Here is a 25163-nt window from a genome sequence, read left to right as displayed (position 1 = left end):
ATGAAAGATACCAGAGGTATATTCAAACTTAAAAGCCGAAAACAAAATGGCAACGTATTTGCAAAAAAAAACAGTAATGACGAAATACAAACAAAAATTGTATAGTGATAATCTTAATGGATAATTGATCATGAGTTGTTTGAATGGACTGTATTGTCATATTTTGAATTTATATTTTTTTTTGACAGACCAATGTAAGTATATTCTAATTACTTTCTATCTATATTTTTTTTTATTATTATCATTACTATTGATCCAAATGAATATGAAGGCATTCATTAAAACTGTAGTAAACTAGCATAACGTAAGCAAGTGAATGAGACATTTTGACTATGGAATAACTCATCAAATTACAGTTTCAATATATAAGGAGCGCTAGATGACATTTCTAACGCTGATAAATACAGATAGCTTATAATTATACTCATGCCCATGGCCACTAGTAACATTTTAAAGGAGGTTTCCCAAATGTATAATGATTTTTAAATACCGTCGCTGTGTGTACAAAAATAACAGCAACGAGTCACAATATAGTTTTGTATTCCTATATTAACAGAACACATTATATATACTGACGTAATACATTGGCTGCATGGGAATTGTTGATGTCAATTTCCCCTGTATCATATGAGGTTTATACTCATTCTTTGGTAGGTTTAGTTTAGTTTTACTATTGAAAGATACCAAATATCGTGATGTTACCTTCAACATTTCATAGATTATCAAATATGCCATTATCTGTATATTAAAGTAAGCATTTGGAATTTTAGAACCTAATAATGCTATGGTTTTTTATGGAGTAGTGATCAGTTGTTTATATCATTCCTCAAAATATACATTTATACAAGTGCGATGAAAGATACCAGAGGTATATTCAAACTTAAAAGCCGAAAACAAAATGGCAACGTATTTGCAAAAAAAACAGTAATGACGAAATACAAACAAAAATTGTATAGTGATAATCTTAATGGATAATTGATCATGAGTTGTTTGAATGGACTGTATTGTCATATTTTGAATTTATATTTTTTTTTGACAGACCAATGTAAGTATATTCTAATTACTTTCTATCTATATTTTTTTTTATTATTATCATTACTATTGATCCAAATGAATATGAAGTAATTCATTAAAACTGTAGTAAACTAGCATAACGTAAGCAAGTGAATGAGACATTTTGACTATGGAATAACTCATCAAATTACAGTTTCAATATATAAGGAGCGCTAGATGACATTTCTAACGCTGATAAATACAGATAGCTTATAATTATACTCATGCCCATGGCCACTAGTAACATTTTAAAGGAGGTTTCCCAAATGTATAATGATTTTTAAATACCGTCGCTGTGTGTACAAAAATAACAGCAACGAGTCACAATATAGTTTTGTATTCCTATATTAACAGAACACATTATATATACTGACGTAATACATTGGCTGCATGGGAATAAAAATATATGATAATGATATTCACTCTTAATATTCTCTAATAATTAACATTTGTATAAGATACCGAAGGATACCAAATGCAAATTATTACTCATAAGTCGAAAACAAACTGACAACGCCATGGCAAATGATACAGACCTGTGTACAGAATTTTTTGTCATTATATATCATTTGTGGGTTTATAATCATATACAATTGATATAAGTTATATGCATAAAAAATCCTATGATAAAAACAGCATATGTTTATGCTAAGTTTAAAGCGAACACTAAGTAACTGCAACCTAAACGTTATTCAATGATATCTAAAGTTTGTAAACTTATAAGAAAAAGACATACACTTAAACAACATGTTATAAGTTTCAAATGTATGGTGAAATGAATCGTTACTCTGAAGAAACACTTCTATCTAATCTGAAATTGCAAAAGTATCGAACTCTACGGGAAATTCAAATCGAAAAGTCCTTTATCAAATGACAAAATCATAAGCTAAAACACATTAAACGAATGGAAAACAACTGTCAAATTTCTGATTTGGTACAGACATGGCCCTTTGTAGAAAATAGTGGATTTAACCTGGTTTCATTGCTAGCTGAACCTCTCACTTGTACGGCCGATGCATAAAATTCTATTATTTATCAAAAAGTTCTTCCATTATCTATTTTACATTACAAAAAGGAATTACAATTATGTCGTTCGTTCACTATGAATTGTTCTATATACACCAGCTATCTGTAGTTGCCGCAGTGTATTTAAACGTGTAATCATTTCAGGGATTCAGAAGGGTAAGTATGTTACAGTAGACTCTAATTGTATAATAAAAATTCGTGCTATAAATCAAGAAAAACATGATTACACGAAAGGTACCATCGCTATCAAAGTCAATGCAATGTAATTTTAAACCAAAAATACTACAATCTTCTCAAAGAGAATAAATATAGAGCTATACATGTAAAGAGTTGACCACAAATTCAATGTCCAGCTTTCTAAAGTATTTAAAACTAGTGTCAGTTAATTGACAATTAACATTTGAAATGGCATGATGAAAATGTAAAATGACAAAAATACTGAACTCCGAGGAATATTCAAAACAAAAAGTCGGTTATCAAATGGCAAAACCAAAAGCTCATACACATCAAACGAAAGGAAAAAAATGTAATACTTGGTACAGGTATTTGCGTATGTCGAAATTACTTGAATAATTGAAAACTTGAAGAGCTGTATAATAAAATAAATAAGTTGTTTAATTGAACCGATAACTTAAGACACATATATGTTTTTGCTAAATGTTCTATTTGGTACAGATGAAGTAATCTATTAGAAAATCATAATTAAAATCATCACGAGTTTATTGCGTGTCACAGATGACGACTTTTAATGTTCAATTGTCGTAACCAGAATCCCGTCCTCTTTTTCTCAATTGTGACGTCAAATTACCTTACAAGTTAAAGATTATCACAATATATAATGTATTTATAATTTCTAGGCAGATGATTTGGAAATTTCTAACATAAAATATGCCATTTAATGATATGAGAATATTCAAAGAGAGGCGAAAGATACCAAAGCAATAAACGTTGAATAAATTTACCAAGGTTAAAAACAATTGTATACAAAACACAGCATAGATAAATAAAACCGTGCAACACGAAAACAACAAGGGTGGTTTTGTATAATACAAAAGGATAAGTAGATTACGTTGTGACTGTAAAGTATTTCTATATACTATTAATCATTGTTAATACAGCAAACAAACACAGTTCGTGAGAAAGAAAAAAAAATCACATTGCGACGTTTTTATCTTTGAAGGAAATTATTCACGGAACGCGTGAAATATTTATTATTTGCATTACATTTAAGAGTGTGAGCATAAATGCCATGGACACGCGGAGAGCTGTGCGTTGATCGGATTAACACTTTTATGTCATTGTAATGGAGGATATTCAGGACAGCATTGTGAGAAAGGTATATCAAACCTTGTCATCATATTGATGGCATTTGTTGTAAACGCGGTTCCTTAAAGATACCTATTTCTTACTTTAATGTAAGAATTTTTTTTGACATTTTTCTATATTTCCCTGATGCACATGTACAGCTCAGATTGATTATCTAGTATTTGTAATATTTTTAGTTTGTTTAGAGTTTTGTGTGCTCTTCAATATTAGTTCTTAGATTTAGATTTTCAAATATATTGACCTGTATCATAATAGAACAGAAGTTCGTTGTATAAACACTCAACATGTCTAGGAAAATGGGAACCGTTAACGTATTAGTACAAACAATGTATTATTCTTCCGATGCGCATAGTGCAAATTCATCATTTTGATTTCGTAATGAGTTATTCATTACACATATTTTCCGTAAGCGAATTTTACGTGTTCTCCGCTATGGTTGACCTTTTAAGGTATGAACTTACTATGTACCTTTTTTTAATTTGTTGATAAAGTAATGCATCGTTTATACACATCTATGCAAAATAAAACGCTAATTTGTTTTACAAAAACAGTAATAACATATCTCTTTTAATGTCTAAAGCATTCCAAAAAGATTTTAACAAAAAGAGTGAGTAGATGAAATGTGATCAGCCTTATTTAACATAAAAAGTAAATTTGAATATTAAAAGACCCGATTTGTCTTCCTCATTCTATTTTGTCAGACACTAAAGTTTATGTTGTTTTATTTTTATTGTTCGGTTGAGTATTTAATATTTAGTATTTGTGTATGTATGTGTGGCCTGAAGTAAGATTATATATCTTGCAACTAGTTTCCATTTGATAACAACCTTATCAAATTGATTGATATTTTTCTTTATATGAATGCATAACTGTAATATTTGCACATTATGATTGCCATTTTGACAGCTATTTATACAATTTATTTTTTTACATTAGAGGAACCGTGTCATAATGTTGAGTGTCAACACGGAGGAACTTGCTCATCTGGATTATGTTCTTGTGTGAGTGGTTTCACCGGTCAACATTGCGAAATAAGTAAGTATGTAATTGTATGTGTTTAGTGTAAGCATTTATAAATAGTATTGATTTTTATTGATTTGTCTACTAGTGTTTTATTACTCTACCGTTCAGAACTTTATACCTCCATAGATATTATAATTATTATTATGATTTCTATTTACATACTTTCTTTGTTTATGTTACATGTCAAAATGGAGGACAATGCTCATCTGGATTATGTTCTTGTGTGAATGGTTTCTCTGACGAAATTGTGAGATAAGTCAGTATATAGTTGTGGGTGCTATGTGTTTGCATTTATGAAGAGTATTGCGATCATTCATTTTTTGTCTACTATTTTTGATGACTCTACCGTTCAAAATTTATCATCCATAATTATTATGATTGCTATTTTGATTGATATTTACATAATTTATTTGTTTTTGTTAGAGGACCCATGTCATGATGTTATGTGTCAAAATGGAGGACTTTGCATGTCTGGGTTATGTGGTTGTGTGAATGGTTTCATTGGTCGACTTTGTGAAATGAGTAAGTATATAATGTTATGTGCTTCGTAGAATCATTCGTAAAGAGTAATGATTTTATTCATATGCTTTTCATGAATCAACCGTTTAAATCTTTCGAATAATAATTTAGATATAAATAAAAGAATAAGTTATTCACCTGTTTTTTTTTTTTATTAAAAACGGTTGACACAGCAGCCAACAAACAGCTGGTGGAAGTATGACGTAAATACTACACGGTAGTCCTTAAGATTGAAATTACACATTCAACTACAATCACGTGCAAATGTTCTACAGAGAGACGTGTAGTAAATGATTATGTAACAACAGCTCAGCTCAACAATATCAATTAGCTACCTAAGAGGGGCAAAAGATATTGGAGGTACATTCAATATCATAGATTGAAAGTAAACTGACAAAGCCATGGTGAAAAAAGAAAAAGACATACACTCTTGTGGACAGTTGTCTCATTGGCAATCATACCACATCTTCTTTTTTATTTAAACATTCAAATAATAGTACACAAGACACAACAATGTCGTGTTGCTCAAGTTATAACACACCCGTTACGGTAAATAGTCGAATTTGGTAGATCACATTGGTGAACAGAGAAGGGATTGTAGTTACGACATGAGAAACATATCCGATATCATCTGTGAAACCAATATTCCAACTCATGATTGCGTCCGTAAAGATTTAGGGATGATTTCAACTTCAACATTTTGAAATCTTGGTTTTATATATTCCTTATGAGCAGCAACCCTCTGTCAAGAAAATCATCATGACAGGAAATACAAGCCTTGGAATATCGTATTAATTGGGGTATATATTTACTCCGTATGCAGTACTGCTTGAAATTTTTTTTTCATTTTGTATACTGACCTTCAATACAAGGCTTCAGGTTCATGAAATATTATTTTAAACACGTGATCGTTATATCAAATTAACACAGGAGAATGCTACACCATATGGAATGTAATTCAATATATTTTAACTTATTTGATTATAATTAATATTAATTGATTAATTTGATTTTAAAAGTCACATGTTCACCTATACTTCTTAAGGAAGACTGAAAGCTGCAGATAAAAAAAGTGATAATGAACGATTGTATTAATCGAAACAAATAATCAAAAGAGTATACATCTTACGGGTGGATATTTATCAATTATGCACTCTTGACGAGGTCAGTACGTTATACATTGACCAGTTCAGATTATATTAACCGAGGACGATAGTCCTCGTTTCAACCACAAACAAAGGCTATAGTAATGCACAGTGTTAAACCTGATATTAAAACTTCATAAGTTATTTTACAATTATACATGTTCAATATATAATGTGCTTTAAATGCCAGTATAATGTTATTTGCCTGAAGATGATATTATTGGGTACTAATATATATATATCAATTCAAGATATTTCACTTTGTTAAGTTTACTTGTATATCTTTCAGGTGATTTCGTGTGTTAGTTGTAAAAAGTCTAATAAACTCTCAGTAAAATTGATTTATAAATTGATAAACAAAAACAGAAGAGATTTGTAAATCAAATGCATGACGTAATATTGATATTTTGTTTTTGCTGAACTGTTAACGAATTTCACACTTTTTGTGTTTCTTTGGTTCTTATAACGTGACTCTGTACTTTAAAAGATCCCGTCAATATGATATTGTTCTATTATATGTCATTATGATATATTTATATTATGAATTAGAAAATACGTTAAACCACAAACGTCAAGTTTTTCAATCGCGTAGTGGAATGAACTATTTGTGGATTCTTATAAATTACCAAGGTTAAAAACAATTGTATACACAACACAGCATAGATAAATAAAACCTTGCAACACGAAAACAACAAGGGTCGTTTTATGTAATATAAAAGGATAAGTAGATCCTGCTCCACGTATATATTACGTTGTGACTGTAAAGTATTTCTATTTACTGTTAATACAGCAAACAAACACAGTTCGTGAGAAAGAAAACAAATCCCATTGGTACGTTTTTATCTTTAAAGGAAACTATTCACGGAATAAACGCGTGAAATATTTATTATTTGCATTACATTTACGAGTGTGAGCATAAATGCCATGGACACGCGGAGAGCTGTGCGTTAATCGGATTAACACTTTTTTGTCATTGTAATGGAGGATATTCAGGACATCATTGTGAGAAAGGTATATCAAACCTTGTCATCATATTGATGACATTTGTTGTAAACGCGGTTCCTTAAAGATACCTATTTCTTACTTTAATGTAAGAATTTTTTTTAATATTTTTCTATATTTCCCTGATGCACATGTACAGCTCAGATTGATTATCTAGTATTTGTAATATTTTTAGTTTGTTTAGAGTTTTGTGTGCTCTTCAATATTAGTTCTTAGATTTAGATTTTCAAATATATTGACCTGTATCATAATAGAACAGAAGTTCGTTGTCTAAACACTCAACATGTCAAGGAAAATGGGAACCGTTAACGTATTAGTAAAAGCAATGTATTATTCTTCCGATGCGCATAGTGCAAAATCATCATTTTGATTTTGTAAAGAGTTATTCATTACACATATTTTCCGTAAGCGAATTTTACGTGTTCTCCGCTATGGTTGACCATTTAAGTATGAACTTACTATGTACCTGTTTTTAATTTGTTGATAAAGTAACACATCAATTAGACACATCTATGCAAAATAAAACGATAATTGGTTTCAAAAAAACATATGACATATATCTTTTAATGTCTATAGCATTCCAAATAGATTTAAACAAAAACAGTGAGAAGATGAAATGCGATCAGTCTTATTTAACATAAAAAGTCAATTTGAATATTAAAGGACCCGATTTGTCTTTCTCCTCCCTTTTTGTAAGACACTATATATCTTGCAACTAGTTTCCATTTGATACCAATATTACAATCAAATAGATTGATAGTTTTCTTAATATGAATGCATAACTATATTTTGTGCACATTATGATTGCCATTTTGACTGCTATTTTTACAATTTATTTGTTTACATTAGAGGACCCGTGTCATAATGTTGAGTGTCAAAACGGAGGACAATGCTCATCTGGATTATGTTCTTGTGTGAATGGTTTCACCGGTCAACATTGCGAGATAAGTAAGTTATATTATAATTTTATGTGCTTTGTGTAAGCATTCACAAAGAGCAAATTCAGAAATAATTGCGAGGTTTTTGTTATTGCGAAAAATGCGATAGAGTTGTAAACGCATTAATTTAAACTCGCATTTTGAAATATTTTATATGAATTAAACAGGATTCTTCTCAAAATTGTTAAAATTAAAATCGCATTAAAGTCTAAACAGACAAAATCGCAATAATAAATGCGCGCAAAAATTTCTGAATTTACAGTATTGGTTTTATTGATTTGTCTAGTAGTGTTTTATTACTCTACCGTTAACTTGATACGTGTCAAAATGGACGACAGTGCTCTTCTGAATTATGTGCTTGTGTGAATGGTTTCATTGGTCGATATTGCGAGATAAGTAAGTATATAATTGTAAGTGATAAGTGTTTGCATTAATGAAGAGTATTAGTTTCAATTACTTCTAGTAGTTTTGATGACTCTACCGTTCAAAACTTTATTTCTCCATAACTATTATGATTGCTCTTAACATACTTTATTTGTTAATGTTAGAGGACCCATGTCATGATGTTACGTGTTTAAATGATGGACTTTGCATTTCTGGGTTATGTGGCTGTGTGAATGGTTTCATTGGTCGACGTTGTGAGATGAGTAAGTATATAATGTAGACTCATTCGTAAAGAGTATTGATTTTATTCCTGTGCTTTTCATGAATCTACTGTTCAAATCTTTCGAATAAAGAGGTTTCGTGGAGCACTTGGAAGATCCAGCATAGACCGTTGTTTGTAAGGACACTTATGTAGTTTAGATATCCAATACAGTGATGGAAGATCCAGTTCATCATCTTTGGTTGAAATTCCAAAGGAACATAGCTTATGAAGTTTTGATATCAAGTTTAACACTGTGTATTACTATAGCCTTTGTATGAGGTTGATACGAGCAATATCGTCGTCAATATAACGGGAATAGGTTAAATATAACTTTTTGACCTCGTCAACAGTCTATAATAGATAAATATCTACCTGTGAGATGTATAATCATTTGATTATTTGTTTCGACTGTGTCATATATTCTTAATAAAACGTGACAATATCACTTTTTCATCTGCTGTTTTCAGTCTTCCTTTAGACTTATAGTTGAACCTGTGATTTTTTTTTTAAATAAATCAAATTATTTAACGGGGTATATATCCCCTCATTACTACGATATCCCCAGACTTGTATTTCCTTTCATGATTTCCTTGCAAGAGTTACTGCTCATAAGGAAGATATTAAACCAAGATCTTCAAATGGTGAAGTTGAAACCATTCCTAAATTTTACGGACGCCATCACTAGTTTTTTTCGTTTCACAGATGATATCGCATATGTTCCTTAAGGTGTAACTACAATCCCCTTCCCTTTTCACGAATGTGACCTACCGAATTAGACTATTTCCCGGGTTTGTAATAACATGAGCAACACAACTTTGTTTTATCTTGTGTACTATTATTTGACGTTTGTGTGTCTTTTTCTTTTTTCACCATGCCGTTGTCAGTTCATTTTCGATCAATGAAATTGAATGTACCTCTAATATCTTTTGCCCCTCTTAGGTAACTAATACATATTGTTGAGCTGAGCTGTTGTGACATGATCAATAACTACACGACTCTCTGTAGGACGTATGAACGTGATTGTAGTTGAATGTGTAATTTCAATCCTAAGGAGGTCTGTGTAGTATTTACGCCACCTGATTGTTGGCTGCTGTGTCCTCCAGTACGAAAATAAGATGTTTTGCGAGTAATTGCTTATTTACTCTTGATCTTTAAATTCTGCTGGTTTGTTCTTTCAACAACCAATAACGTTCCTGTAATGTTAATTCAAAACGTCTATGTTAATACTTTATAGTTGTATGCATGATATCTGTTCTCGTTACTGAATATCCATTCAGTTTATATCGTGTTGTAGATGACACATGTGCTGGTATAACTTGTAAAAATGGAGGATCTTGTAATGACGGACATTGCTCTTGCACAACTGGATATTCAGGTGATCAGTGTCAAAACTGTAAGTTAATGTTCAAAAGTCATATAAATCGATTGAGAGAAAACAAATCCAGGTCACTACTTAAAATTGAGGGAAACACATCAACTCTAATAGGAAAACAAAGATACAACAGAAACACTGAAGTGTAACAAAAACAAACGACGATGCAACTCACACAGAAACGAACAGCAAGTTAACAACTGCCATTTTCTAGGATTGGTACAGGATATTTTAAGAAAAAATTGCGGGTTGATCCCAGTATTTACTCTCAATAAATGTTACAAAAATAATGATCGAGCATATGTCTTGCTTCTTTCATGTACAAAAATTTTCTTTTTGTATCATGATCGGGTGTGTTTCATAATTTCTTTCAAAAAAAAAAAATGTTTTATCATTATAAATATATCCTCTTATGAATAATAACAAAACCTTCAAATGAGTTTTTTTTTAATAAATGAAGCATAAGTTGTTATTCCGAAAATGAAAATCGACGACATCAAAACTAAATGTATCTTGTTTATCATACTTAAAGCATGTATGGGCGCATAAACATATACTGAGCATAAGCCATTATTCAGGAGAGGAAAATTGACACATTTGACCTTTTTCTGTGTTTCCCTGCTGACTTCAGATTTGCACATCCGTTTGTTAATTTCTACCATATTGTTTCAATTACCAAGATCATTTTTGATTGATACATAGAGAAAAATAAAGAACAAGATAAGGTATAAAAGCAAATGTGAAAACTATCCACTATCCAACTAATTCCAAAAATTATCATAAGTTGATAACATATACATTTACCACTGTGACAACATGACATTATTTTTTTTTACTTACTTGCGGACGTTATTTTGCAGGTAATTTTTTCGGTTTTTCAAATTTATCTTTTGCTGAACAATATTGTTTTCATAACAAATTGGTAATCATTTTTTCAAAGGAGGAGAACTCCTATACATAATTAAGATAAATTCATGCATGTTCACATGGTCATAATAAATGTGTCAATGTTACTCTTTCTGTTTAAGTTTCATAAAATTACAAAACAAAATTGTTCTAGACGTTCGTTTGAATTCCTTTCTATTATTTCACAAGAATTTTAGACTCGTTTTCATCAATACATTACCATTAACTAACCACTGTTTGATGTTTAAAGTGCTTCTGTATAAATATATATTTACCTCTCTGTCACATAATTCGACTAACTGTAACATTCATGTGATAACGAAATAACCAACAAACGAAACAAAAATTAAAGCAAATAACCAAAAACTAAACGAATATTTATTGTTGACCAGATGATCCTTGCCATAATGTTTCATGCATGAAAGGTGGATATTGCGTAAATGGAGTCTGCTACTGTCTAAATAATAACCAGTGGTTACCATGTGAACGTGAGTGGAATAATTTATATCAGAATTATATGTATTATTATTATTTATCTTTGAGTGAACATCGTTTTTACTTCGCCGCGTAAGAAACAAATGAAAACATAATAAAATTAAATGATTTCAATAAATTTTAATTCTATCTGTGAAATTAAAATAAAACACGATATCATGTTAAAAATACAGAGTAGATGCATACAATATGCTTTCAAGAAAGACAAGATATCATGAGGGCAATGAAGAAACTTATACATGATGATGGATAAACAATAACTTGTTTGATTGAATGAATTTGGTGTGCATAACATGTACCATACAAAACAGAATACAGTTTGATCAGCTTCAACCTTATAATTATAAAATGTAACACAACTGGTTCGAATGACAAAATATAGAATCTGTGTCACTATGTCAGCATTCTTTACAAATATAAAGTTACAATCTTATTTTTTTTCAAAGTACTGCACATTTTGAAAATCTGTTAAAATAGTATTCTTTATATTTTACTTCCTTTTTTATGTTAATAGTAAGCAAATGTACCAGACTTTCAATTTAATACACCGGACGCTTGTTTGCTCTATTTAAGACTCATCAGTGACGCTAGCCGTGGTGTAGTTGTTAGTGCATCGGACTACTTACAAAAAGGTTCCTTGTTCCATCCCCGCTCCTGGGAGAAATTTCATGGACTGAATTTTCGGCTATACCTTGACACCATCTGCGAGGATGATAGTTTGTCGGACGTGAAGGGATAAATAGCTGACCCGTATTAAGAGAGAGCCACATCTCTTGCGAGTAAAAGACACCCTTGTATATTTAAAAAAAACCAGGCTAATGACGCGTCAAGGCAGCACTCGCACCCTATAGGTGGAAAGAGATAAATATAAGTTGCAGTAACTTGTTTCCAAATCCACTATAAATAAATATGTTTAAAATATCAGTGGTGCTCACATAAAAAAGGTAAAAATCTACACAAGTTTAAATTTGAAAAGCATTGAGGACATACAACTCCTAAAAGTTGACCCAATTAAGACTAAAGTAATCTATGCCAGGGATGAGAAAATCCTTAGTATTTCATATAAATCATACTTTTGCAAAAAAATATAAAAATGACCATATAATTCATTTTCATGTCAACACCGAAGTGTTGACTACTTGACTGGTGATACACTCGAGGACGAAACGTCCACCAGCAGTGGCATCGACCTTAAGATATAAATTGTTACCAAAGGTATCAGGCTTATAAGTTAATTGACGACAGAAGGGACATCTTGTGATTGGTTTCATCCTTACAACGTGTATGGAAAAGTATTAACAAAAACACGTTCGACTTTTAAAGGCAACAAAATGAATGGAATACGACCGTCATATTCCTGACTTGGTACAAGCATTTTATGTAGATGATGGTTGGTTAAACCTGGTTTTATAAGTCCAACTGGTAAGGTTTACCCTTGTCTATGTGAAATTTTGGTTTCAAATTACCAATACATTTTGTAGTTATATGTAGTCAGGAATTTCGTTACAATCATTTCTTAATTCCTCGTTAAATTCACATACATAGGTATTGTTTTGTAGCTTTGCAATACTTAAGACCGAAACATCATATCCTTATTTCTATGTTTTCCCCGAAAACGACATATTAAATGACACTAGGCACTGGGCTTGTACTTCTATGTGCAACGCGACGGGTGCCACATATAAAGATATGCTTACCCTTCCAAAGCATATGATATCACCACCAAACTGGGTTCGTTTTGCCAAGTCTATGTTACGTTTTGCATGCTGGTGGTTTTTTTTTATCTTTTAGTCTGTTGATTTTTGTTATTGATTGATCTAGACGTGTCTAACTTGTTCCAACAACAATTCCATACCAATGCCTAGTAATGATCTTACAATGAGTAATTAGTTATCAAAGGTATCAGGATTATAATGTAGTACGCCAGACGCGCTTTTACTCTACATAAGACTCATCAGGGACGCTCATGTCAAAATATTTATAAAGCCAAACAAGTACAAAGTTGAAGAGCATTGAGGATCTAAAATTCTAAAAAGGTGTACCAAATACGGCTGAGGTAATCTATGCCTGGTATAGGAAAATCCTTAGTTTTTCGAAAAGTTCAAAGTTTTGTAAACAGGAAATTTATAAAAATGACCACATTATTGATATTCATGTTAACACTGAGTTACTCATCGAGTTTTGGTTCGGTTTGTTTTGCTTTTAATCTATTTGCAGTTTCAAGGTATATTCTATACTCTAAAGGTATATTTTATCTATTCTTTTTTAATCAGTTTAATCCTTTTTAAAAGATACGAATGAATCGAAATGTGACGGTTATGAAGTTATAGCAATAGTACTGAATTGCAAGATACAGAATAAAGTTCTATAAATATGCGTATAATAATATTATGTATCATACGCATTATATTACCATACTTGAATCCATTTCAAAAGGACTAACACGGGATATGATTACCCTTAATTAAACGTTTTTATAAACGGTTTACTTGTTGAATGAGTATTTTGGTATTTTCTTTTGTGACAGATTGTTTACCAAATCAATGCAGTGGACATGGAAAATGTATCAACCTACGAACCGGATTCTCGTGTACATGTGATACGGGGTATACCGGGATAACATGTAATACTGGTATGTTGATAACATCTTTCAATACGAAATGCGGCGCATTTCGTCTTCATAATTATCTGTTATACAGCAATAGTTCGCTATCTTTTACTTTACAGTTTTTTCGTGTGGTTAATCAATTGTTTGCGCTATTCATGGGCACAATGTTTCCTGGTATGTGCGTCAGTTCGTCCGTCCGTCTGTTCGTCTATTCGTCCGGCTGTCCCGCGTCAGGTTAAAGTTTTTGTTCGCGGTAGGTTTTGATGAAGATGAAGTTCAATCATATGTATTCATGTTCCCTCTGATATGATATTTCCTATTTTAATGCAAAATTTGAGTTTTTTCGCCATTTTCACGGTCGACTGAACATAAAAAAAAATGATAGTGCGGATGGGACATCCGTGTACTAGGGATATATTCGTGTTTTTCATGAATTGATGAACCTTTTTTTTCTCTTTCAAACTTGAATCAAATCTTTTTTTCTTTTTTCTGAAAAATCCAAATGTATTGTGAAGTCTATATATTTCATGTTAAAATATTTTTTTTCTCTTGCAGTTGTTGATTGTAAGTATTATAAGTTTATGGTTGTAAGTAAAGACGACAAAAACAATTTTCAGAACAGGATACACAATATTTGCAATTTAAGATTTAAAATGTTCTCATGTCCATAGTATGGAATACCGTTTCAAAATTACCAAAACGAGTATCAAACGTTTATACACAATTAAAAAAAAATAAAGGCAAACAACAAAGCGATGACAAACAAACGTTTAAATCCCACTTCATTTAATGTACATAAACAAATTTAAACTGACCAATTCGAACCTCATAAAAATTAAGACATTAATTTAAGATGCAACAAACGTGTGAGCAGATTCAATCTGGCATTCCCGGTAAAGACATTATTGACTTATAAAGTTAACAGATAAGTAATGTATATTTACAAGTTTGAATTGTCAAATAATAACTGCGAAATGTTCAAAATATGGGACTTAGAAATGTCATTGACAACGAGATGTGTGTGTGTGAGAGAGAGAGAGAGAGAGAGAGAGAGAGAGAGAGAGAGAGAGAGAGAGAGAGAGAGAGAGAGAGAGAGAGAGAGAGAAGCAAATGCTATTACATGGGACATTAGAATTTAACCTGAGAAGTGTTAACTTGGAACTGTAAAATGTTCAATTTGTAATGAAAAGTAATTCAATTTGATTTAACAGTTCCTATTCCTACAGATTGTAACCCTGATCCGTGTAATAGAAATGGACATTGTACTAACAGTCCATCTGGATTTTCATGTTTCTGTCAAAATGGATATACAGGATCAACATGCAATAAAGGTAAATATATATTTAATTAAAATGTGCCTTAGTGGAAATTTTGTTCTTGTTTTACCTTATTATTTCTTTGCTTATGACCACAAGAAGTTTTTCGAGTATGGTCTTGAGAAACGATTATAGACCGTCGGAAGGGGATGATAAATGGCTGGCCCGTGTTAAGAAAGAGTAATATCTCTTGAACGTAAAAGACACCCTTGTAGATTTCGAAAAAGAGCAGGCTAATGCCGCTACAATGCAGTACTCGCACCCTCAAATTGGGAAAGGATTACAATAAGTTGCAATAACTTGTTTCTCAACCCCCTCTAAATAAATATGTTTAAACTAGGTTTGCAACATTGAATAGTTTGTAGGTTTGCTATGCTGTCCTACATATTCTTATTATAGTTACGCCGTGTTATTGCAAATTAACATCTTCACTTAAACAATACGGGAGCTATATTCCGAAACTGGACCTGATATCAGTGGGTAAATCCATATACGGTCAAGTTTACTTAAGAGATGTTATAGTCTAGCAAAATGTTCGTTCTGCATATTTGTATTTTAAAAAAGGGTGTTTTTAAATTTACTGTTTGCAAAAGTATAAATTATTCTAAATAATAGGGATGCTCTGGTAACTAACAGAAAACCCTGGCCGTTTTTGGCACAACTTTTTTTATCTTTTGGTCCTCGATGCTGTTCGACTTTGTGCTTGTTTCGGCTTTCAAACTTTTGTATCTGGGCGTCACTAGTAGATCTTGTGTGGACAAAATGCACTTCTGGCGTATTAAAATTATAAACTTGTTGCCTTTTGTTGGCTGTTGTTCGTGTGTTTCTTTGTCAATTGTGTTCTCCAATTTATTTATATTGTAGTTCTGTGGTGTTCAGTTGTTATTTTAATGTTATATTTAACCTGGCTATAACAGAGGGAGATTTGGCATGCCACAAAACCAGGTTCAACCCACCATTTTGTCCTTAAAAATGTCCTGTACCAAGTCAGGAATATGGCCATTGTTAAATTATAGTTCGTTTCTGTGTGTTACATTTTAGCGTTGCGTCGTTTGTTTTTTTCTTATTTTTGAGTGTAAATTCACATTGCAATGATACGTGTCACGGTACTTGTCTATCCCAAATTCATGTATTTGGTTTTGATGTTATATTTGTTATTCTCGTGGGATTTTGTCTGATGATTGGTCTGTTTCTGTGTGTGTTACATTGTAGTGTTGTGTCGTTGTTCTCTTATATTTAATGCGTTTCCCTCAATTTTAGTTTGTTACCCTGATTTTGTTTATTGTCCATGGATTTATGAGTTTGAACAGCGGTATACTACTGTTGCCTTTATTTTATACCACTATGTATAAACATTATTAAGCATTAAGTATCGTATTTTATGCTTTGATTGTGTTTCCTTTAGTGTTTTCTGTTGTTCTGTTGTTTTTTGTTATTTGATTTGTTGTTAGTGTTGATAATGATTTTCATCTGTGCGCCAATCTATTGGGGTTTTTTGGCAGCTTATATGACGAATTAGCTTTGTTTTTTATTTATTATTTCAGTTATTGATTGTGAGTATTAATCTTGTTTCCATCTGCAATAAAGAACAATCTTTAAATACAATGTATTAACTTCAAACTTATATCACTATCCATATATTCATGATTGCGAAATGTCGGATGTATACGTGCAATAACATACAGAAACTTCATCTACACTCAGCTTGACGTTACAATCGACGTACGTCCGTGACATTTTACAGGACGCTTTTACTATGAATAAATACATGAATGTTATAGAGATTTTAAAATAAATACTAAACATAGTGGTATAACAATAAAATTATATCTTTTTTATACAAAACGTATGAATAATTTGCATGAACGGAACATGATAACAGGTTGATATTGTAAAATTTGAAGGAGAAACTTTCAATTACATCCTGGAAAGAACCAAAGTTGTCAACAACAAAAAAAGAATAGTAAAATGCAAACGTAAAAGTAATGTATCGAGAATAAACACTATATAAAATTATGTTATTTTGCCTAAACGTAGATAATTATAAATATACTAATGGTAAAATTAAACCTTTAGTTATCTAATCAACAGACTGTCATCCTGATCCATGTTCAGGACAAGGAACTTGTTTGAATAGTCTATCAGGTTATACGTGTCATTGTAATAAAGGATATACAGGAAAGCAATGTAATACAGGTTAGACTGTTTCTTCATTCCATTGTACTTTCGGTTATTGTTTCACGTAAAAAATATCTACTAAAAAATTGACAGAAAATAAAATTCATTTAGGATTGTTAAAAGTCATGCTTGTTCTTTGAATGTTCGAAACAAAGTTATCAAAGGTACCAGGATTTCGTTTCGTTTCGTCTACATAAGACTCATCAGTAACGCTCAGGTCAAAATAGTTATAAAGCCAAACAAGTACAAAGTTGAAGAGCATTGAGGACCCAAAATTCCAAAATGTTGTGCAAATACGACTAAGGTAATCTATTCCTGGGATAAGAAAATCCTTAGTTTTTCGAAAAATTCTAAGTTTTGTTAACAGGAAATTTATAAAAATGACCATATAATTGATATCCATGTCAGCACCGAACTGCTGACTGCTGGGCTGGTGATACTATCGGGGACGAAACGTCCACCAGCAGTGGCATCGACCCAGTGGTTTAAAAATTATCAAAGGTACCAGGATTATAATTTAATACGCTAGACGCGCGTTTCGTCCATATAAGACTCATCAGTGACGCTCAGATCAAAAAAGTTATAAAGCAAAACAAGTACAAAGTTGAAGAGCATTTAAGACCCAAAATTCCAAAATGTTGTGCCAAATACGGCTAAGGTAATCTATTCCTGGGATAAAAAAATCCTTAGTTTTTCGAAGTGTAAACCACATGGTACTGTAAATAATATAATAATTGGTATAGCACAGTTTTGTAGACATGATTCCAATACGTACTGTATTTACTTATTAATTGTGATTCCCTGTAGCAATACTTCGCCTGTTATATTTTTTTCAACTTTGAAAGACACTATTTAGGGTATAAACCGATGAATTCAAAAATGTCTTACCCAAGTAAATAAGTTTTACAATGAATATTATATAGAGATTAATACATGGCCTTTTCCATATCAGCCTGGGTATCTTCCCGAGACCCCAATATCAGCCCGAGACGGAGTCGAGGTGCTTATATGGGTCGAGGGATGATACCCACGCTGATATGGAAAAGGCCATGTATTAATCGCTTTATCATATACTTCCGACAATAGTTTTATGTAAGGCAAATAAACTAATGCAATAACTAAAACAGTCAAACATTTTATAAAGAAAATTAAAATTATGAATCAAATATACTATAGTTGTCCAACAACAGCATCATTAACTTCTTATATATTTATGGTAACATTTCCTATAGAGGCATTTTGAAACATTGAAAATTTGGAAGAGTTTTACGATCATTACTACTCCATGTTTGTTGTACTATAAAATGATTCATAATTGTCAATGGCATTTGTTAGCAAGTAGTAAACTATCCCCACAAAAGTTCCCGTAAATTTTGACGTCGTCATAAAAAACACCTGACGTCACAATGGAAAAGTAAACAACCGATGACGGAAACACCGGAAGTAACTTGCACGAGAGGCACTGATATGGGTTTTTTTGCACGAGATGCACCGGCTATGGGTTATCAGCCCGGGTGGGAAGATATGGCTTGTGCACTTCCGCCCATTACACATATGCAAAAGCTATCATATTAATGCTAAGTATATGATAAATATGAATAACGTGATCGTCAATTAGCAAAAATTGTTATAACACAGCAAGTATTATATGTTCAAGTGCTTTTACCTATTTTGATGCTTATTTTTCTTATTACAGTTGCCAATCGTAAGTACATTTTGCTCTTTCGACTGTGTCAAATCTTTTTCACATCTTACATTGTATGTATAACACCTATTTTACCTAATACACATGTACTTACATTACAAAACGACGACTGCCACTAGTGAAGTAGGATCTGCTCACCCTTCCGGATCCTGCAATCTCCCCAGGTTTTTGTGGGTTTCGTGTTGCTCAGGTTTTAGTTTTCTATGTTATTGGTGTACTGTTGTTTGTCTCTTTGATTTGTTTTCGTTTTTTGCCATGGCGTTGTAAGTTCAATTTCACTTATGAATTTGAAGGTTCCTTAAGTATATTTTGTCTATATCTTAATATTTCATTATATGTTAGAACTTCAAGTTGAATACTGGAAGGACAAGACAATGTTATTGTATTTTAAGTACGCCTTATTCATCAATACCATGTTTATTGAGATAACATTTTTTTTTCAATTGTGATATTGAAAAAGAAGGACCAAAGATACCAGAGGAAGAGTCAAACTATACACCTCAGACATGCGTCTGTAATAACAATAATGTAAGAAACGAGTATTTGTATAAGTGATTCCCAAACAGATATTAAAATTACCATTGTTCAACTGGATTATTATGAACTTTATATTACTACTTTTATTGTTTTAGATTGTTTACCAGATCCTTGCAAGGGTCATGGAAGCTGTTATGACGGCAAACAAGGTTACTTTTGCAATTGCCATGCAGGCTACACAGGACAAAATTGTGAACGCAGTAAGCTGAGTGAAGTACTAAGTAGATATATATATTTAACAACTTGAGGTGTATTATGTTGTTCAATTAAATTAGAAAAACTCACTCATTTATACAGAGACGAAGTATTTAGAGGGATCTAAGCAACGAGCTCCACTGATAATTCTTATAAAGTCTGGCGTACCAAATTGCAAGCCGGGTATCGTTTCTTTTAGCGCAATTATCTTTTTGTTTTAAATATTTGTTTTGTTTGACATCTCTATTATATATGTTGTAAACATTTTGATTTAGTATTGCTTTCCTAAGGTGTACATGTAGTTGCCATAAACAGATATACATGACATCGGATCGATACAGCTTGAATGTTTCGCAACATTTCGACAAATCTTTATTCATTTTTCGATTTGTTTAAAACAAATTGGGTTGTATATTTGTCAACACGAAACGCTTTGTTTGATTTTGAAAGTTTGTATTCAAGAGTTATCAACAATTTGTTTCTTTTAAAAGTCTTTAATTTCAAATAATTTTTAAACTATTGTTTTAATTATTTTCAGGCGTCATGCGTAAGTATATGGATATTTTGGACATGTAAATACAGTTTTTTTATTTTTTAAATAATAATAATAATAATAATAATAATAATAATAATAATAATAATAATAATAATAATAATAATAATAATAATAATAATTAGCAATGGTGCTACATAGATATAAGAAGATGTGATATGAGTGACAATGAGACAACTCTCCATCCAAGTCATAATTTGTAAAGGGAAAAAAAACATCATATGTGAAAGTACAGTCTTCAAAACAGAGCCTAAGCTCACACCGAACAATAAGCTGAAGGGCTAAAAAAAAGTGTAAAATCATTCACACGGGAAAACAAACAGTCTTATTTATAGAAAAAATTATTTGTCACTTTGTTCATGATTCTTACCTTCTTGAGAACTTCATCTAAATCTTTAAATTCTATTATGTAAATAATAACATCAATTCCGTTAGTAATCAGTATTGTATTTCACTTCACTTTCATATTTATTCCCTGTTCCTCTAACTGTAGCAACCTGCTTAAGAGACCACCTGTATTAAGCAAAATATATTAATATTACGCACCTCTGTAAGGCATTTCATATAGATTAAACCTGTATTAAAAGAACACCTGTTTTATGAGACCACCTTTCCTTGCGTAGTCTCATCAAACAGGTTCCAATGGGAACCAGTTGTGCCCCTCTTTTTCCCGACTTATTTCTTTATAAAATGAGGCTGACTTCAAACAGGAACTTTTAAGGAAGAAAGAAGAGTAGTTAGCAATACCCTTTAACTCTACTTTCCGCTATATAGATGATGTTATTTCACTAAATAATTCAAAAGTTGGTGACTATTTTGAACGCATCTATCATATCGGAATTCAGATAAAGGATACAACAGATACAGTTAAGTCGGCCTCATATCTTGACTTACATCTAGAAATTGACAATGAGGGTCGGTTAAAAACAAAACTTTACGACAAAAGAGATGATTTAAGCTTTCCATTCTAAGTAGCAACATTCCAACAGCACCTGCAAATGGGGTAGATATCCAAATTGATACGATAGTCCCGTGCTTTCATTTCCTATCATGATTTTCTTGAAAGAGTGTTGCTGCTCACAATGTAGCTATTAAACCAAGAGTTCCAAATGGTGAAGTTGAAATCCTCCCTTCGTAAGTTTTACGGACGCCATCACGAGTTGGTTGACCGTTATGGAATAACCGTTTCACAAATGATATCGAATATGTTCCTTACGACTTACGTCGTAACTACAATCCCATTCCTATTCATGAATGTTACCTACCGAATTAGACTATTTACCGGGTTTGTTATAACATGAGCAACACGACGGGTGCCATATGTGGAGCAGGATCTGCCTACCCTTACGGAGCACATGAGATCATTCCTAGTTTTTGGTGGGGTTCGTGTTGCTTATTCTTTAGTTTTCTATGTTGTGTTATGTGTACTATTGTTTGTCTGTTTGCCCTTTTTATTTTTAGCCATGGCGTTGTCAGTTTTTTTTCGATTTATGTGTTTGACTGTCCTCTGTATCTTTCGTCCCTCTTTTACACTGCATAAATTTGTTTGATAAATCATTTTGATTATAAAAGAAGAAATATTAAGTTACACGTTTTAAATTCAGAATATGGCATACTTTTTCGTTTAATTAAACTTCTAGTATTATGTTCCCTTGCATGAAGACGTAAACCTATCAAATTATCAAAGCTTATATTTATCTAGTTTAAATATGTACGTGTTTAACCTTTTGTATGACATCTTTCAGATTGTTCTCCCGATCCATGTAACGGTAATGGTATCTGTCATAATACACAGACCGGGTTTACATGTTCCTGTCATCAAGGATATACAGGACAAACATGTGCTGCACGTGAGTAGTTAAGATATAAGCTTCCTTAAGTTCAAGATGGAAATTGATAAAAATGGATTAAGAAAATAATGATTTGTATATAACAGCCGCGATCATTTAATTATTGAATACACTAACAACGATATCATACAGACTATTATGTTATCCTTCTATGTAGCATTCATCATAACTTGAAAAGGTGAATTTGATCATATTACCTGCAATTAATATCATCCCGTATAAATTGTTGCATTCAACATGTATGTTTATACGAAACGTAATAAATCAAACGTCAAATAAACATATTATTTTTCTTTGAACTTGTCTTTTTATCTATCATTTAATTATTTTTTTTTATCTAGCTGTGAGTCGTGAGTATGATTTACATCTGCATTTTTTTTAATCTTTCAATCTTTAAGTAGTTTAAACATATTTTATTGTTCCAAAAAGAGACAAATGGATTAGACACAAGTTTTCCAACTTAGTAACGTCTTCTCCAATATAATACATAAATATACACATGAATGAACATTACATAAATCTGACTTTAACCAATTATTATTTTAGCATGAAGATATAAAAATAAATTACATATAAATTTTTAGAATCGAATCAATGGATATTTAACACTTAATATAACCAATCGAATGCGCCTATTTTCAGAAGAAATAAATGCAAACACACCGAACTGTAAATTAAATATGTAAGTGTACATGACAAGTGACTTTAGTCATGTGTGTGTGAATTTGTTTAAATGTAAATTACACACTCGTAGTTTATAGTTACGGATTAACGGAAAAACGGAATAATTCTACACGTAATTGTAAGTATCAATTTTGTTTTTTACTTAAATCCATTGAAACGTTTCAGAATACAAAAGTCGATCATAAAGATCATTCGATTATCGTTCCCAAAAGAGCATACATACATTGATCATGTTCTAGTAAGATCTGTTACAGAATAAGGTTGTCAAAGTTGAGAAAAACGCTTGGTACTTTTTATATACTTTTGTACAGATAGAAAAACACTATCATTTTCTTCAGAACTCAAAGACTCATCACCAGAGAGCAATAACTCAATTGTAATATTGATAGCAAAACATTGATTTCATTCATCATTAAAAGTCTTTCTGATGAAAAATTGTTACAATATAATAAATAATGTTTAGCATCTTCATTGATCAAGCCACATAAACAATTGGCATCTTGTACTAAGTTTGCATTAAACAAATCAGATTGAAGAGTGCTACAATGGTTTCGCAACCTTGCATGTAATACAGATAGTAAGCGGTCTCCAGAGCAAAAATGCCTCGGAGGTTTTTTATTCTTATAGTATAACATGTGCAATTTGCTTTTAAATGATGAAAATGTAGGACTCTGTCTAATAATAATATCTAAAGTGTTCCACAATGTTATGGATGCTGGGAAGTAAGAATGTTGATAAACCGACAAACGATTCACTGGAATAGTGATATTGTGTCTGTTTCGTAAATTGTAATTACTAATATCAGACACAAATTCTGGAACCAAGTCATGTAAATAATCTGGAGCCTGATTGTTAATAATTTTATAAAACATGGCTAACTTTTTTACCTCCCGCCTTACGATTAATTTTTCCCATCCCGTCTCCCTGTAAATAGCGTTTCGGCTAGCATAACTTGGTAATCCAGTAACTATGCGAGCAGCCTCGATTTGAATATTTTCTATCCGATCAGAATTTGTGTTCCCACAATTATCCCAAACTTCTGATGAATACTCAAGTATCGGACGAATAAAAATCATATAAATTTTTTCCAAATATTCCCTTTTTAATCGATATTTTAGTTTGCGTAAAACATTAAGCTGCTTCGTAGTTTTCTCAATCAGTTTATCAACATGCTTATTCCATTTACAATCATTACTAAATATGACACCTAGGTGTTTATGCGCACTAACTGGTTTCAATGTAGCACCACCAAAATCAAAAGTAATATCACTGTAAATATTTTTTAAACTGAATATCATAATATCAGTTTTGTTTGGATTAAACTTCACTAGCCATTTTTCTGACCACTTACTTAAATAATCAAGATCTCTACTGATTGAATTTTTCAAAGTGGATTCATCAGGTGCAGTATGACCTATTGAAGTATCATCTGCAAAAAGCCTTCCGAATCCAGACATACCATCAGCTATATCATTTATGTATATTAAAAACAACAAGGGTCCTAATACTGACCCCTGAGGCACACCAGGCCAGCGTTAAGTTTTCCCATGTTTGATAATGAATCTTTTATGACAACTCTCTGAGATCGTCTAGACAAGTAACTTTTCAACCAACATAGCAAGTCTCCCTTTATACCATATTTTTTCAAGTTTATGTAATAAAGCCTTAATCCAAACAGTATCAAATGCTTTGCTGATATCAGCAAATGTAATGCTTGTTAAAAGCTTTTCATTTAATGCACTCAAAATTTTGTTATACAATTCTATCAACTGATGCGAAGTTGAGTATCCTGGAATAAATCCGGATTGATACTTGTATAATAATTTATTTCCATGTAAATGGTTAAAAATATTTTTAAAAACAATCTTTTCTAAGACTTTAATCACACATGACAATAAGGAGACTGGCCTGTAGTTAGACGGTAATGACTTGTCACCACTTTTGAATAAGGGAATAACATGTGCAATCTTCCATTGGTCCGGAAATATTTTATCATTTAAAGATTTGCTAAAAAGTAGACATAATGGTTTGGAAATTTCATTTCTAACGGCAAGTAACATTCTGTTGCTAACGATATCTGGCCCAA

The 25163-nt window shown here is 31.7% G+C and overlaps 1 protein-coding gene across 1 annotated transcript; it reads left to right on the top strand.

Annotated features, from left to right (window-relative positions):
• On the top strand, positions 1–22401 carry LOC139501842 (fibropellin-1-like). The gene is made up of 16 exons (XM_071291065.1): positions 1–16; positions 1040–1045; positions 2224–2235; positions 3311–3415; positions 4342–4440; positions 7944–8042; positions 8581–8679; positions 9973–10071; positions 11349–11444; positions 13979–14083; positions 14615–14623; positions 15271–15390; positions 19250–19258; positions 19891–19995; positions 20529–20537; positions 22289–22401. Exons 1-16 carry the CDS (start codon positions 1–3, stop codon positions 22399–22401), a joined length of 1101 nt encoding a protein of 366 aa, XP_071147166.1.
• Positions 22402–25163: the final 2762 nt, after the last annotated feature.

Source organism: Mytilus edulis, chromosome 13 (assembly GCF_963676685.1).
Source record: "Mytilus edulis chromosome 13, xbMytEdul2.2, whole genome shotgun sequence".
In the NCBI taxonomy this organism is placed as follows: Eukaryota; Metazoa; Mollusca; class Bivalvia; order Mytilida; family Mytilidae; genus Mytilus; species Mytilus edulis.
This window is presented reverse-complemented; position numbering and strand designations above follow the sequence as displayed.